The 13,945-nt window shown below is 42.0% G+C and overlaps 2 protein-coding genes across 5 annotated transcripts; one reads left to right on the top strand and one right to left on the bottom strand.

Annotated features, from left to right (window-relative positions):
• The first annotated feature begins 4,697 nt into the window (after positions 1–4,697).
• LOC112452392 (protein ALP1-like) lies at positions 4,698–6,821 on the top strand. 3 transcript variants are annotated; one of them, XM_025012582.1, is made up of 4 exons: positions 4,698–4,948; positions 5,357–5,634; positions 5,924–6,452; positions 6,601–6,717. In XM_025012582.1, the coding sequence occupies exons 1-4, from the start codon at positions 4,799–4,801 to the stop codon at positions 6,622–6,624; spliced, it is 981 nt and encodes a 326-aa protein (XP_024868350.1). In that variant the 5' UTR covers positions 4,698–4,798; the 3' UTR covers positions 6,625–6,717. The 3 variants fall into 3 exon arrangements, with proteins under 3 accessions (XP_024868350.1, XP_024868352.1, XP_024868349.1); XM_025012584.1 differs by lacking the exon at positions 6,601–6,717 and having other exon boundaries at positions 5,924–6,149; positions 6,223–6,348; XM_025012581.1 differs by having other exon boundaries at positions 5,924–6,821.
• A 243-nt stretch (positions 6,822–7,064) lies between these two features.
• On the bottom strand, positions 7,065–9,549 carry LOC112452393. Of its 2 annotated transcripts, XM_025012586.1 has the most exons (3): positions 9,415–9,549; positions 9,165–9,328; positions 7,065–8,767 (listed from the first exon to the last, which is right to left on the bottom strand). In XM_025012586.1, the coding sequence occupies exons 2-3, from the start codon at positions 9,259–9,261 to the stop codon at positions 7,899–7,901; spliced, it is 966 nt and encodes a 321-aa protein (XP_024868354.1). In that variant the 5' UTR covers positions 9,262–9,328; positions 9,415–9,549; the 3' UTR covers positions 7,065–7,898. The 2 variants fall into 2 exon arrangements, with proteins under 2 accessions (XP_024868354.1, XP_024868353.1); XM_025012585.1 differs by lacking the exon at positions 9,415–9,549 and having other exon boundaries at positions 9,165–9,366.
• Between the last annotated feature and the right edge of the window lie 4,396 nt (positions 9,550–13,945).

The following is a 13,945-nucleotide window of genomic DNA, read 5'->3' as shown; positions in this document are numbered from 1 at the left end:
CGAATTCCTGGTATTTTCGCGACGAGTGTTTCTCATTATTGCTGTACCATTTCTGAGAATCATTCCATGGAGGATGTTGTCTTCTTCTGCGCATGTGCCTGCCGCTTGATATGTACTTTCCTGCACTTGCGGTCCTGGAGTGCCGTTCGGTTCAGCGTCGATATCGACGTTTGTCGATCGATAGTATCGTGACTCGATTTGCCTCTACCGGCGCCTATACGGTGCGAGCATATCGTGAGTCCCTGTCAGTTGACTTCTCGCATCGTGTAACTTGGACCGCATCGTGTAATTTGGACCGAGCATGGAATCGCGCACGTGTGCCAAGTGTGGGAAGTCGATTGTCAACCAGATACTCGAGTGCGGGGTGTGCAGGAGGGTGTTCCATCCCGGCTGCATTAAACCCTATGCAGCCACCAAATATGCAGATAATTGCTGCAAATCTCTATTGGCTTCACTCGACCCCCCCCCTCCTTCACCGGCTATTGATGTGGGTGCGCATGCCTCTGACTTCTTAGGTGGATCATCGTGCGCTCGGGTGCAGGCTCAGTCTCGGGAGCGCGCCTCAATTGAAGTCATGCTCCAGGGACTGTGTGAGCAACTGAAGGACTCGGACACTAAACTCTCTGCCTTTGTTGACGAGCAGCGACGCACAAATAAGGAGATCAACGACAAATTGAACAAACTTAGCCTCATCGCGGACACTGTCGCTCATAACACCCAGCGCATCGACAAGCTTGAGCAAGAAAGCTCTGCTCTGGCGCGAGATGTCCAGGCTTTAAAGGCCGCTCAGCTTGTTCCGCGTGCCTGCGAGGAGATTGAGGGCGGCTCGGCTGCTGCGTCGCGCGTCCCTCGAACGTCGGATCTTATTATCTCCGGAATCCCATCGTCTCTCACTGAATCATCTTGTGAGCTTGTCGCGTGTGTTTTTCGTGCGCTGGGAATTCCTCAGCTTACTTCCGACGTTCTTGAGACTCGCGATGTAGCGGCGCGTGTTGCGTCCTCAGATCATGACGCTGCATCTGCGTCTGCACCTGTCGCAGATTGTGCTGGCGTTGGGGGTCGGCGCAGATCGGTCATAGTCGCGCTCAAGTCCCGCGAGATTCGTGACCACATCATTAGGATCATGCGTGGCAAGCGCCGATTGCCTATCAGCGACGTTTTCTCGACTAACATTCCTGGCAACGTTTTTGTAAATGAATTGCTCCCGATTCATACTTATAAGTTGCTGCGCCAAGCGCGAGTCAGGGCGAAGCAGCTGTCGTTCGCGCATGTGTGGAGTAGCGACGGGCGTGTTTTTGTCCGCAGAGACCGTAGCCAGCCGCCGATTTCTATCGCCTCCGAGGCCGATCTCGAGAGGCTCCAGTGACTCTCGGCGGCAGCTGTGGGTCCTCCTGCTTCGCGTGGTCGTCTCCGTATCGCGTGCTTCAATGCCTGCTCCCTCCCTGCCCATATCGAGTCAATCCGTGCTCATTTAATGTCTAATTTCTTTCATATTATCTCGATCTCGGAAACCTGGCTCCACTCTCACATTTCTGACGAATTAGTTCGTATCCCAGGTTACTGTCTGTTACGAGTGGACAGGGAGGGCAGGGAGGGAGGGGGCGTTGCTTGCTTTATCCACGACTCATTGCGTGCTCGTGTCCTGGCGTCGTCGCCGTCGTCCTTTTCTAATGAACCCGAATTCCTCGTTCTTGACATTCGAGGCGATGCTTGCGAACCTCTACTCTTCACCTCGATGTATCGCAGAAGGGTAAAAATTTCAGTAGGTTTCTCGATGCTCTAACTTCGCTTATTCATAATTATAAGAATATCATTATCTCGGGCGACCTAAACTGTGATCTCCTCTCCTCATCATATGAACCTAATCACCTCAGAGACATAGTCTCGCAATTGTCGCTCAACATTGTGGAGTCGCGTTCGACTTATCATACTCGCTCTTCCGATTCATGGTTGGATGTCTTTATTGTCGATAGCTTGGACAAGGTCTCTTCGTTTCGAAAGTCGGATGCACCCTTTATCAATGGTCACGACCTTATAGAACTCACGTATCTATTCGCCGTCCAGTCTCCCGCGGATCGTACATTGACCCGTCGTAGCTACAAGGAGTTTAACGAACACAGATATGTGGAAACTCTCACCTCCTTGCTGTCTTCATCTTTCGTGGTAGACTTTGGCCTTGAGAGCCTCAGTGAGCCTGACTTGGACGGCATCCTGAGTACTATAACCAAAGATTTCGCTTCTAGTCTCGACATCTATGCGCCCATCCGTACTTTTCGTGTGTATCGTCCTTCGGCACCTTGGCTCACCGAGGCTCTCGTACGTGGTATTCGGCATCGCAACCGTCTATATAATATCGCCCGAAGATCAGGTTCTGTTCTCGATTTTCATATTTATAAGCAGTACAGGAACAGTCTCACGGCAGAAATGAGGAAGGCTAGAGAGCACTTCAACATGACCAGATTAACCGCGATTTCCAATCCATCCAAGCTATGGCGCGAACTCACTAATCTTGGCCTAATCGAATCACCTTTATCCTCACCGCTGAATTACTTCTCACGCGATACTCTCAATGCTCACTACGCATCCATCTCAAACTGCTTTCCTTCCTGTACTCAATCTCAATTTTCTGACATCATTTCATCCATAGAGCCTGACAATCCTACTTTCAGTTTTTCCCAAATAACCGCTGATGATCTATGCTCTCTTGTCTCCTCATCTTCTGTCTCTCTTGCTTCAGGTTGCGATCACCTTCCACTGCATGCTATCGCATTGGCCCTGCCACACGTGAGTAATTTACTCACTTCATTCTTCAATAGTTGTCTCAGACTTAGTTACTTCCCGTCGTTGTGGAAGCGTGCCATTCTACGCCCACTGTCTAAAATTAAATCTCCTGCCTCTCCTTCCGACACGAGGCCCATAGCCAACCTATGCGAGCTCTCCAAGGTGTTCGAAAAGATTCTACATCGCCAGATTACCGATTTCATTGAATCTCATCATATTCTAGACAGTCGACAATCCGGCTACCGCAAGTGTTTTTCTACTCAGTCTGCCCTTCTGCGATTATTCCACGACATCAAGTATGGCGTTGATGTAGGCGAAGTGTTGATCCTTGTCCTATTTGATTTCAGCAAAGCTTTCGACACTGTCTCCCATCATTTGCTTCTTACCAAACTTAGGAAACTAGGCTTTTCTGATCAAGCTTTGAAACTAATTTTTTCGTACCTCACCGGTCGTCTTCAAGCGGTTGTGGATTTGGAGGGCGTCTTCTCAGAATGGCTATCTGTCACTGCTGGCGTCCCGCAGGGATCTGTCCTTGGACCGCTCCTTTTCTCTCTCTTCATCAATGATATCGGCGCGTTTCTAAGGTTCACAGAACATTTGATATTTGCCGATGATACGCAAATTTATCGCAGGTGCCTCTTAAGTCAATTAAATGCCGGGCTGCAATTTGTGGCGCATGATGTGAATGTTGTCTCTGAATTTGCGGCTGCAAATGGATTGACCCTCAATCTCAACAAATCCAAGGTATTAATATTTGGGAGCAAAGGTTATATCAAACAACTCAACCTCAATGACCTTCCTCTTATTTCCGTTGGTGGTATTTCGATTTCCTACGTTACCGAAGCGCGAAATCTGGGCGTCATTATGAGATCTGATCTATCTTGGGATAGCCATGTCTTCCATATCTCCAAAAGAGTCCACTTTACGCTATACAAGCTCAAGTTTCACAAAAACTCCTTATCTCGTCAACTTCGTGTGAAACTTGTGACCGCACTCATCTGGCCTTTGCTCGACTACTGTTCTCTTGTGTACAATGATGTCACCGACGAGCTTGACACTAGATTGCAAAGGCTTATAAACTGTGCGATTCGCTTCATATTCAATTTAAGACGCGACGAACATATCACGCCTCTTCGTCACCAACTGGGATGGTTGTCCGTAAAGAACAGACGACTCTATTTCTTGGGAATCGAGATGTATAAGATATCCCGCGGCATATCTCCAGGTTACCTTTCCGACATTTTCATCAAACCTGATTCCTTGATCAGACGTTCGTCACGCCTGGTAGTGGAGCACGCATTTCAAATTTCCACCCACAGGACGGAAACATATCATAGATCTTTCCATCTTGCGGGTATCTATTTGTGGAACTCGCTTCCTGCAGAGATTGTGTCCTCATCGACTATCATTGAATTCAAACGAAAGCTCCACAACCACATCTTTTCCCTTGAGTCTGGTTCTGTGCCTGCTTCCACTCTGGGGCAATCAAGCGTTTGAACACGGGTCATATTTAATCTAGTCGCCTTAGTCAGTAATTTAGTTTTAGTTTTAAGCTACTTCATTGTACATTTTGCGTTAATTTTGCCAATATTTGAGCATAATCCTTATCCAATCTAGTCGCCTCACGTAGTTAGTCACTCTAGTTGTCATTTCATTATAATTATTGCGATTTTGTTTCTTTCGTCTGCGAGATTGGTGCACACACTGTCACCATTATCATGTCATTTTCGATATTTTTTGTTCACCGTTATTATGTTATTTTTTGATATTTTTATTGTTATTGCCATGTACACGGCGGCCTTGTGTTTTTATTGCCATGTACACGGCGTTCTTTTGTACATTTTTTTTTAATTGCCTAAAGTCCTGACTATGGCATAAATAAATATCTATCTATCTATCTATCTCTACGACCTGGCCTGCGTTCAGAAACTTTTACCCAGGTAGAGTAGGAGTAGAGTTAGAGTTGACTTCGGGTTACTGTCGTTTATGGACGACGAAAGTAACATCACGGGTTAACATGGCGCTCTCCCATCAAGCATTGAATATGAGTGAAAATATGGCAGCGCATCAGGAAAATAGTGTCCGTATCAAACGAGCTATTTCTTTTGTAATAGCACAAATCGCTGCTCAAGCCGCTAATTATTGGACCATTATGAAGGCATCAGAGGTAAGTTGTTATCTACAAAATAATGTAATAATATTAGTCGGAAGACAATTGATATATTAATGTCAAGTTCGTTAACCCATTGCCATTATGAGGTTAGGATTGACAAATTTTTACTGATGGAAAGCATTATACGTTTTTTATATATATACGAGGTTTATGTAGTATTAGATAGTCTTTATTTTCAATGGAGCATTGACAATATAATTGAGAATGAAAATAATAAGTTAAAATAATAATAAGTAAAAAATATATTAAGAATGATATAGTTTAATTTTAAGTAACATTAAAGCAAATGATTACATTTATGTACAACCTAATAGACTCACTATCGTAATTAATAAATCAGTAAGTGACCTTCACTAATTTTTGTTTACTTTAATCAAGCGATGTATGATAATTAAATTTTAGGAGGATGATGACGAAGAGGAATTGTTTTGCCTTATAGCATTGGAAAAGGGAAATACGCCAACACGCATTACTGGATATATTGAGAATGTGGTGTCGAATTACACGTCCGTTCAATTCCAACAACATTTCAGAGTACCACTTGATACTTTTGAGGATTTACTACAAATGATTGGATGTATGCTAATAGGTGATGATAATCGACAGGGCCGTCCAATGATCGACCCTCGGAAACAATTACTTTCTGCAATTTGGCTCCTTAGTACACCAGACTCATATAGGTATTTATTTATGGTCTTTTTTATTGGTATTTTATTTATGCAGACAAAAATTATAACAGAAATAAATAGTTGACAATGTTAGATCACGGTATGTTAGAATGGTTTTCTATAAGGACACTGCTTGAATTGACACATATTCACTTTACAGTCCCGCATAAGCTACAAAACGTTACAGAAAGATTGTGACATTGGAACGAATAAAGCTCCTTATATCCTTTCTATTTATAGTTTTCTGTAAAAACGTTATATGCTCCAAAATATTGATCATACACAAAATTTTCTTTTCTAGATCCATTGGAGATCGATTCAACATGGCAAAGTCTTCATTGTCAGCATCATTTGTTCGAGTGGTTACAGCGTTGTGCAGAATTGCACACCGATTCATTAAATGGCCTCAACGAGCTGAAATAGAGGAGATCAAAGAAAAGTTCCAAAAACTTTCTCATATTCCGGGTGTACTTGGCGCGATTGACGGAACATATATCCCTATTAAAGCTCCACAAATAGATCCAGAGGTGTATATAAATCGGAAATGTTTTTATGGCATTACTCTGCAAGCCATCTGCGACCCATCGTTGAAATTTATAGATTGTTTTGCTGGCTATCCAAGCTCCGTAAGCGATGTCAGAATATTTCGTAACTCGGATATCTATGCACAAATAAGTGGTGAACCGCAAGCTTACTTCCCAAATGGGGAGTTTTTGTTAGGAGACAAGGCCTACCCTGTACTAACCTGGCTTATTCCCCCGTACATCGACAGAGGGAACACTACCGAAATTCAAAGGCACTTTAATAGAAATTTGGCAAGCACTAGACAGGTGATTGAGAGATCTTTTGCGTTACTGAAAGGTCGTTTTAGAAGATTAAAATATCTGGACATGAATCGTACTGATTTGATACCTGCTACGATATTAGCATCATGTGTTCTGCACAACATGTGTATCGATCATAATGATTTATTTATAGAAGAATATGTCATTGAGGGAATGAACAATGACAACCAAGATGCAGAGCCGATCAATCCCGTACATGGAGCTGTGCCTGGTGAAAATAATGGACATCAGAAAAGAAACGAATTAGCCGAGTTATTGTATTACCGAGTCTAGCTGATGTAGAAATAAAGTACCCATTTTTATACTATTGTATGACGTATTCTATGAATAAAAAAATAAGTATTGTGTAAATAATTACTTGGCGTCGAGACGTTGCTGCATCCTTTCATAATAATATTCAATGTCTTTTTTACGAAATAAAAATATGTATTTGGTCAATAAGATTCGTTAATACTTTGGTGCATCACACTATTTTAGTGTAACATACAATGCAATATTACTTGCAATAATACAGTTTTTAAACTCACATAAATTATGTATGTAATACTACATTTTAAACAAAACTAAAGAGATGATAATTTTAATCTTAAACTAACAATAATATAAAAAGATTACAAATCTAATTTTTGGAAACGTATAAAATAATTACCAATGAATTATTAAGGCTACTGTGGTAAAAACTAAATTGCTCAATGACATTCTAAAGGCCTATCCAGACAAACTTGCATAGCTGCATAACCGTTTGCATAAAAAAATTTATCCAATTGGATTTCTATCATGAGGACGCACTTAAAATGCGATTGGATTATTTTTTTTGTACATATGGTTCTGCAGCTATGAAAGTTTGTCTAGCTAAGCCTTAATACTTCAAGCTATTGCACCATATCCGTGCAACATACAATATAATATCACTTTCCATAATTGAAACTAATGTTAAAGTTTTGAATCGCAGATAATATCACTTTGCAATCACATAGTTTGCAATTAACATAACAAACATAAAATATGAAAGACAACGTCTTGAAACAAAAATACACTTAATCTTACATGTTAAACATTTTTTCCGTGTCGTGTTTCATGTATCACTTAAGACATAAAGTTCTGAAATTCATGTAACAAATAGTTCAATACTATATCTTTTATCTTTGCTTATTCCGAAATATCAACTGTATCACAGAACATAAGGAAGCGGAGCTTGTTACAATTGGAGCTCCTCCTGTGGTCAGTACGTCGGTGTGTGACATTACATTAGTTTCAATCTACAATAAATGTAGTAAGCCTCAAGCCGTAAGAAATTGACAAATTACAGACATATGTGAGAAAAATAACTGTGATTTGTCAATTTCTTACGACTTGAGGTTAGCTACACTTATTATAAATCGAAACTTATAAAGCCACTCCAGTCAGTCTTGGTAGTCAGTCATCATTGTACTACAACTTCTTGATAAGATTGTCCATTGAGTTAATCAAGCGATCAGTTTGTTCTTTGTGAGCAGCCAATAATCTCTCTTGCCTGAGATCTTGCTGTGTTGACTTGTGCTCTATTGCCTTCTTCATCTCGTCGACAGCGTTTTCGAATTTCGTTTTTTTTCCTTTATTTCGCGTGGGCGTTGCCTCAGCACGACGTTTTCTCTCTTTTATGTCATTGGTAGATGCTTCGTTTTCATCACCATCATCTTTAAATATGTCATCATCATCGACTGCGTTAAGAATGTTCAACGACGCTGATCCTCTTGTCGCAGAGGCTAATGCAACTGGCTCGACATTTGGCTTCTGCCCAAATATTTCATGAAATATATCAAAGTAGTCAAATCGTAAAGCCGGTGCCCCAGTTTGCTTAGATTTCATATTGTCGATTTTGGCGTGATATCGTTTTTTTAAATTCTTAAATTTGTTCTCGCACTGCTTATGCGTATATAAATAGCCGTTCATGTGCAAATTAGATGAAATCTTTTTCCATATCTCGATATGCCCTTTAGTATTTATCTGGAAGCTTGTGGCGTGATCTTTGTACTCAGCCATTAGAGCTGTAATGGCATTGGGAGCCCAATTCGCTTTATCGTTGGTAGCGTCTTCTTTGTTAGCATCCTTTGAAGGCCCCGAGTCACAATCGTCTCGTCTCGATGTTGCAACTGCTTCAATGTGGTGATGCCCCTGCCATTGCACGGTAGATTGCACCTGGCTCCTTGGAACTTGAGTGTTTGATGGAGAAAGAAATGTTGAATTTTGATCTTTCAAAGGCTCCTTACATGGTTTGTTTATCAATCCCTCAAATAGCTTTACGTACATGAAAGTTTGGTCTGAAATTGAATAGAAAAGAAAATAGAAATTGTCATGTGCTTGTTAAAATAATGAAGTAGAGAGCCTCTAATCATTAGAGGCTCTCTATAATAAAGTGTAGTGCGGAAAAATTTCAAAGAGATATATAAGAGATATATAATTTCAAAGAGATTTTTAAGAGATTCACCATATAAATCCACTGATACTGTTTTCAGTCACAGTTGCAAACAATTTGCTATTACAATTATTAAGGTACGGTTAATTAATAATTGAATTTTATATAATATCGATAGTCTAAAGCTAATTCGCCTATATAGTCATCTATGCTCATACAGACTTGAAATGTCTTTTTTCTATTACAATCCATTGATATGAAAGTAATTCTGTTAATCTCTATCAGTTTCTATGTCAACTTACTTGCCGTATTTTGAACGAGGACTAACCCGTCCTTGTTGAAAATTTTATTTCCTTTTTTATCTGTCACAAATACAATTTCTTGTCTGTTTTTAGACATTTTTCTCAATTTGCAATTAACGAAACGTATCCCTTTTTGTTCGCCGGTTCTTGTGAATAACTTTAACCTAAAAAAGGCGTGTTTCGAGAACATGCGTTATGTGCCCCTTATGTGACGGAATCTATGTGCGCATGTCGAGTAATTTCTACCTACCTCCTCGACGTGGGTAGAAATAGTTAACTCGAGAGTTGACTCAAGCGTGTTTCTGAACGCCACAAATGGGTCAACTCGGCATTTCTGAACGCCTCGAGTTAACTAGAGTTAACTCGAGTAAGGTTTCAGAACGCAGGCCTGGTTGTGCGAGTGACTGTGTAAAGGCTTCAGGCTATTGGCTGCGCCGTGAAGTGTCCACTGGCGCGCATGCGCTTGTTACAGAACCGCATGAGACTTAGTATAGTTGTAGAGCGTCGTAGTTGCATTGTGTGACATAGGCCGTCCAAGAATTATGGAACCGCGTACATGTGCCAGATGTAAAAAGACGATCGCTAATCAACTACTTGAGTGTGTGGAGTGTAAGAGGATCTTCCATCCTGGTTGTGTCAAACCGTATGCTACAACAAAATATGCGGATACGTGCTGCAAGTCTCTTGCGGCCTTATTAGACACACCTCTTACACCTATCTCTGAACCGAGTGCACACTCTTTCGATTTTACGAGTGGATCGTCGGCCACTCAGGGACAAGCGCAGTTGCAGGAGCAGATCGCGACCAATGTGCTGCTGCAAAGACTATCTGACCAACTGAGGGAGTCAGACGCTAAGCTTTCGGCTTTTATTGAAGATCAGAAGCGTATTAACGTCGAGATTAGTGATAAACTGAATAGACTTGATCTTATTGCTAACACGGTTGCCCAGAGTGCGTTGCGCATCGATAGACTTGAGCAGGAAAGTTCTGCTCTTGCTTGTGATATTCGGGACTTGAAGGCTGCTCAGTCTGTTCCGCACACTCGAGATGAAAACGAAAACAAACTAGTTATCTCGGGAGTCCCTGAAGGGTTGTCGATCACTCCTTTGGAGCTGGTCAGTAATGTATTTAAAGTATTGGATATTCCAGACCTCTCTAGCCACGTTCTCGGCATTAGACCTATGGCGCGGAAACCGCGAGTGACCGTAACTTCTGACAGTCCTTCGAGCCCCGTAGGTACAGACTCGCTCATAGTCACCCTAACTTCTGGTGCAGTCCGTGATACAGTAGTAGCCAAAAAGAAAGTAAAACGGTCTCTTAAACAGCGTGAGGTCTGTGACGTTGACTCTGACCGTAACATTTATGTGAATGAGTTGCTGCTTAGGGCCACGTATGATTTGCTGCAGCGGACTAGACGTGTTGCTAGAGATAAGTCTTATAAGTATGTCTGGATGAGAGGATGTCGAATATGTGTCAGATTATCTGATGGCGCTCCGATTATCTTTATTGACTCCGACTCAGACCTCGCCAAGATTAATTGACAGAACCGAACACGTTGCGCGACATCCCCTGCTATTCATCACGCTTCAGCATGCTGCCTCCGCGTAGCTCAGTTTAATGCGAATTCACTTCGTGGTCACATAGACTCAGTAAGACTGCATTTTAATTCTAATGTATACCACATTATCTCCGTGTCCGAAACATGGCTAAATGCTGAGGTTGCTGATGATCTCGTGGCCCTGGACGGTTACTTTCTGATCCGACATGATCGCGTTGGTATGAGGGGTGGTGGAGTTGCCTGCTATATTCACAGCTCAATGAGGGTTGCGGTTATTGCCACTTCTGCAAGAGGTGATGTGAATGCTCCCGAATATCTCATTTGTGAGATACGTCTACCGAATGATGAGTCTGTTTTATTTGCATCGGTTTATAGGAGACCAAAAGGCCTTCTCCTGAGTGAATTTACTGAGGCACTCCTTAGTGTATCGCACCTATATAAAAATGTAATTATTGGCGGTGACTTTAACTGCAACCTTCTTACAAGCAACTTTGAGGCCGACTATTTCCGCGAACTCATGTCAAGTATGGCGATGCATATAGTACAGTCGGAGGCTACGCATCACACAGCCTCCGCCGACTCGTGGCTTGATGTTTTAGCGGTGGATGACAGTGAAAAAATAATGTCGTTCACTAAATCTGAGTGTCCGTTCATAGCTGGTCATGACCTTATAGAGCTGTCGCTTTCTCTGAGCACTAAACTGGAAATTGAGCGTACCATTACGAGGCGTAGTTATAGATCCATTGACTATAACGAGTTTTGTGATCATCTTCACTCTGTAATTAATTAACCTTTATCCGTCGTGACCGGTGGAGCTGGCGTGGAGCCAGATGACCGGATGGGCGTCGTGGATGCTGAGGGGCTTTGTGTGAGATTGTCGGACACTCTACTGCAAACATTAGACGTGTTTGCCCCTAAGCAGATATTTACGGTTAAGAGGCCCCCGGTACGATGGCTCACGGATGAGCTAAGGGCTAAGATTCGTACTCGAAATCGGCTATACAACCAGGCGAGGCGTTCCGGAGGTTTACTTGACTACGCCACTTACAGACTTTTCCGAAACCAACTTAATTTAGATATCAAACGTGCTAAAAGTGAATTTCAGCTTAATACTCTCAAAGATATCACTGACCCTGCTAAACTTTGGAGAGAACTAGCACGGTTAGGTCTTGCGAAGTCAACTTTGGTCTCCCCTTTACACTTTTTCACATCCAATCAATTAAATTCATTCTATGTTTCGGTCTCTAATGCTCAGCCACCTTGCTTGTATACAGACTTTAGTACTACTGTTGCTTTGATGACTCGATCATCCCAGAGACCAGAGTTCGTGTTCTCTGCAGTAACACCCGATATGATCCTCAAACTTATCTCAAGTGAACCACTCCATTCCTATGCATCTGGTTCAGATGGTATACCGCTCTGTGTTCTTAGGATTGCATGGCCTGTAATTTCGTCGCGTCTCACTGCTTTGTTCAACTGCTCATTAGAAACTTCTTCTTTTCCGCCTCAATGGAAGCGTGCGCTAATCCGCCCTCATTCGAAGATTCGCATTTCATTGTCCCCATCTGATACAAGACCTATAGCCAATCTACCAGAGCTGTCAAAATTACTGGAAAGGATTGTGGCCTCACAAATCGCCGATTACTTAAGCAAGCATAACATCATTAATCCTAGACAGTCTGCATATCGACCGTGTCACAATACACAGACAGCGCTTCTGCGGGTGTGCGATGACATCAGGGAAGGTATCGATAGTGGTCTTATCACAATTATGATCCTCTTCGATTTTAGTAAGGCGTTTGACACCGTTCCACATCTCATACTACTTATCAAGTTGAGGGAGATCGGATTTTCTGATGCAGTTCTTATGTGGATTTTTTCGTACCTAACAGGCCGTTATCAGTCTGTGGTTGATGACGCTGGGAATTTCTCGGAGTGGCTATATACGTCATCGGGTGTTCCTCAAGGCTCCGTGCTCGGGCCACTTTTATTCCTTTTGTTTATCAACGACATAGGAAAGGTGCTGCGGCATGCGCTGCACATGATATTTGCTGATGACATTCAGGTTTATTTCTCATGTTTGCCGGCCAACATCCGTCATGGATTAGAGTTAATCTCAAAAGATGCAAATGCTATCTATGATTATGCGGAATCTAACGGACTGAAACTTAATCCGGCTAAATCTAAGGTGATGATCTGTGGCAGTAATGCTTATGTAAGGAATATTGATCTTAGTCTTTTACCTCCCATTATGGTAAACAGTGTACCTATCCCGTTTGTTAGTGAAGTAAGAAACTTAGGTGTTACTTTCACACCCACTCTGTCTTGGAAGAAGCATATTTCGCATGTATCGCAGAAAGTGCACCATGCGTTGTACAGGTTAAAATTTAACAAGAACTCCCTTTCCACTGAACTACGAATTAAACTAGTTGTGACGTTGATCATACCACATGTTGACTATTGTTGCCTCGTCTATAATGGCTTGAGTAATGAGTTAAATATAAAGTTGCAGAGACTTGTGAATTGCTGTATACGTTACATATTTAATCTCAAGCGGGATGAACATATTACGCCCTATAGGCGTCGACTCGGATGGCTCTTGGTTGAGAATAGGAGATTGTATTTTCTCGGCTGTCAGGTTTATCGCATCTTGTTCCTACAATCTCCAAACTACCTGAGTGAGCTTTTCACTTCACCTGATTCGTCGCTTAGATCAGATCGCCTTCCCAGCTCGTCACGGACCTTTCATATACCGACATGTAGAACAACAACTTATTGGAACTCTTTTCGTCTCTCTGCAATACGTTTTTGGCACTCGCTTCCTAATAATATAACATCCGCGTCCTCTCTTCCGGTCTTCAAAAACCTCCTCCGATTGCATTTGTTTGCATCTGAATCTGGTTAAAGCTTCGCTTTTGGTTTATGGGTTAAGATTTGGTGGTGTGATGACACCACTACCTAGTCATATAAGTTAGTGGCTGTGTTATACATATATACGTTGTAATATTAGTTTAAGGTTATATTATGTCAGTGTTTAACATGATGTCTGCATTTGTTAGTTTAAGTATGAAATGCACTGAACGTGCCATTGTAGTGCACTTATTGCTTCTCTTGTTAATTATGTATCTGCAATTTATATCTTGCCCTTTAGCAAATGTTTGGGCATAAATAAATTTAATCAATCTCTCTCTCTCTCTCTCTCTCTCTCTCTCTCTCTCTCTCT

The sequence above is a fragment of the Temnothorax curvispinosus genome, unplaced genomic scaffold (genome assembly GCF_003070985.1).
Source record: "Temnothorax curvispinosus isolate PA1 unplaced genomic scaffold, ASM307098v1 QBEX01003333.1, whole genome shotgun sequence".
Lineage (NCBI taxonomy): Eukaryota > Metazoa > Arthropoda > Insecta > Hymenoptera > Formicidae > Temnothorax > Temnothorax curvispinosus.
The sequence above is the reverse complement of the archived record's forward strand: the minus strand, read 5'-3'. Positions and strand labels throughout refer to the sequence as shown.

Coding starts and splice junctions, on each gene's coding strand:
- LOC112452392 (XM_025012581.1), top strand. CDS start 4,799: ATGGCGCTCTCCCATCAAGCATTGAATATGAGTGAAAATATGGCAGCG. Junction 4,949..5,356: donor CCATTATGAAGGCATCAGAG/GTAAGTTGTTAT, acceptor ATTAAATTTTAG/GAGGATGATGACGAAGAGGA. Junction 5,635..5,923: donor AGTACACCAGACTCATATAG/GTATTTATTTAT, acceptor TTTCTTTTCTAG/ATCCATTGGAGATCGATTCA.
- LOC112452393 (XM_025012585.1), bottom strand. CDS start 9,354: ATGTTCTCGAAACACGCCTTTTTTAGGTTAAAGTTATTCACAAGAACC. Junction 8,768..9,164: donor CCTCGTTCAAAATACGGCAA/GTAAGTTGACAT, acceptor ATTCAATTTCAG/ACCAAACTTTCATGTACGTA.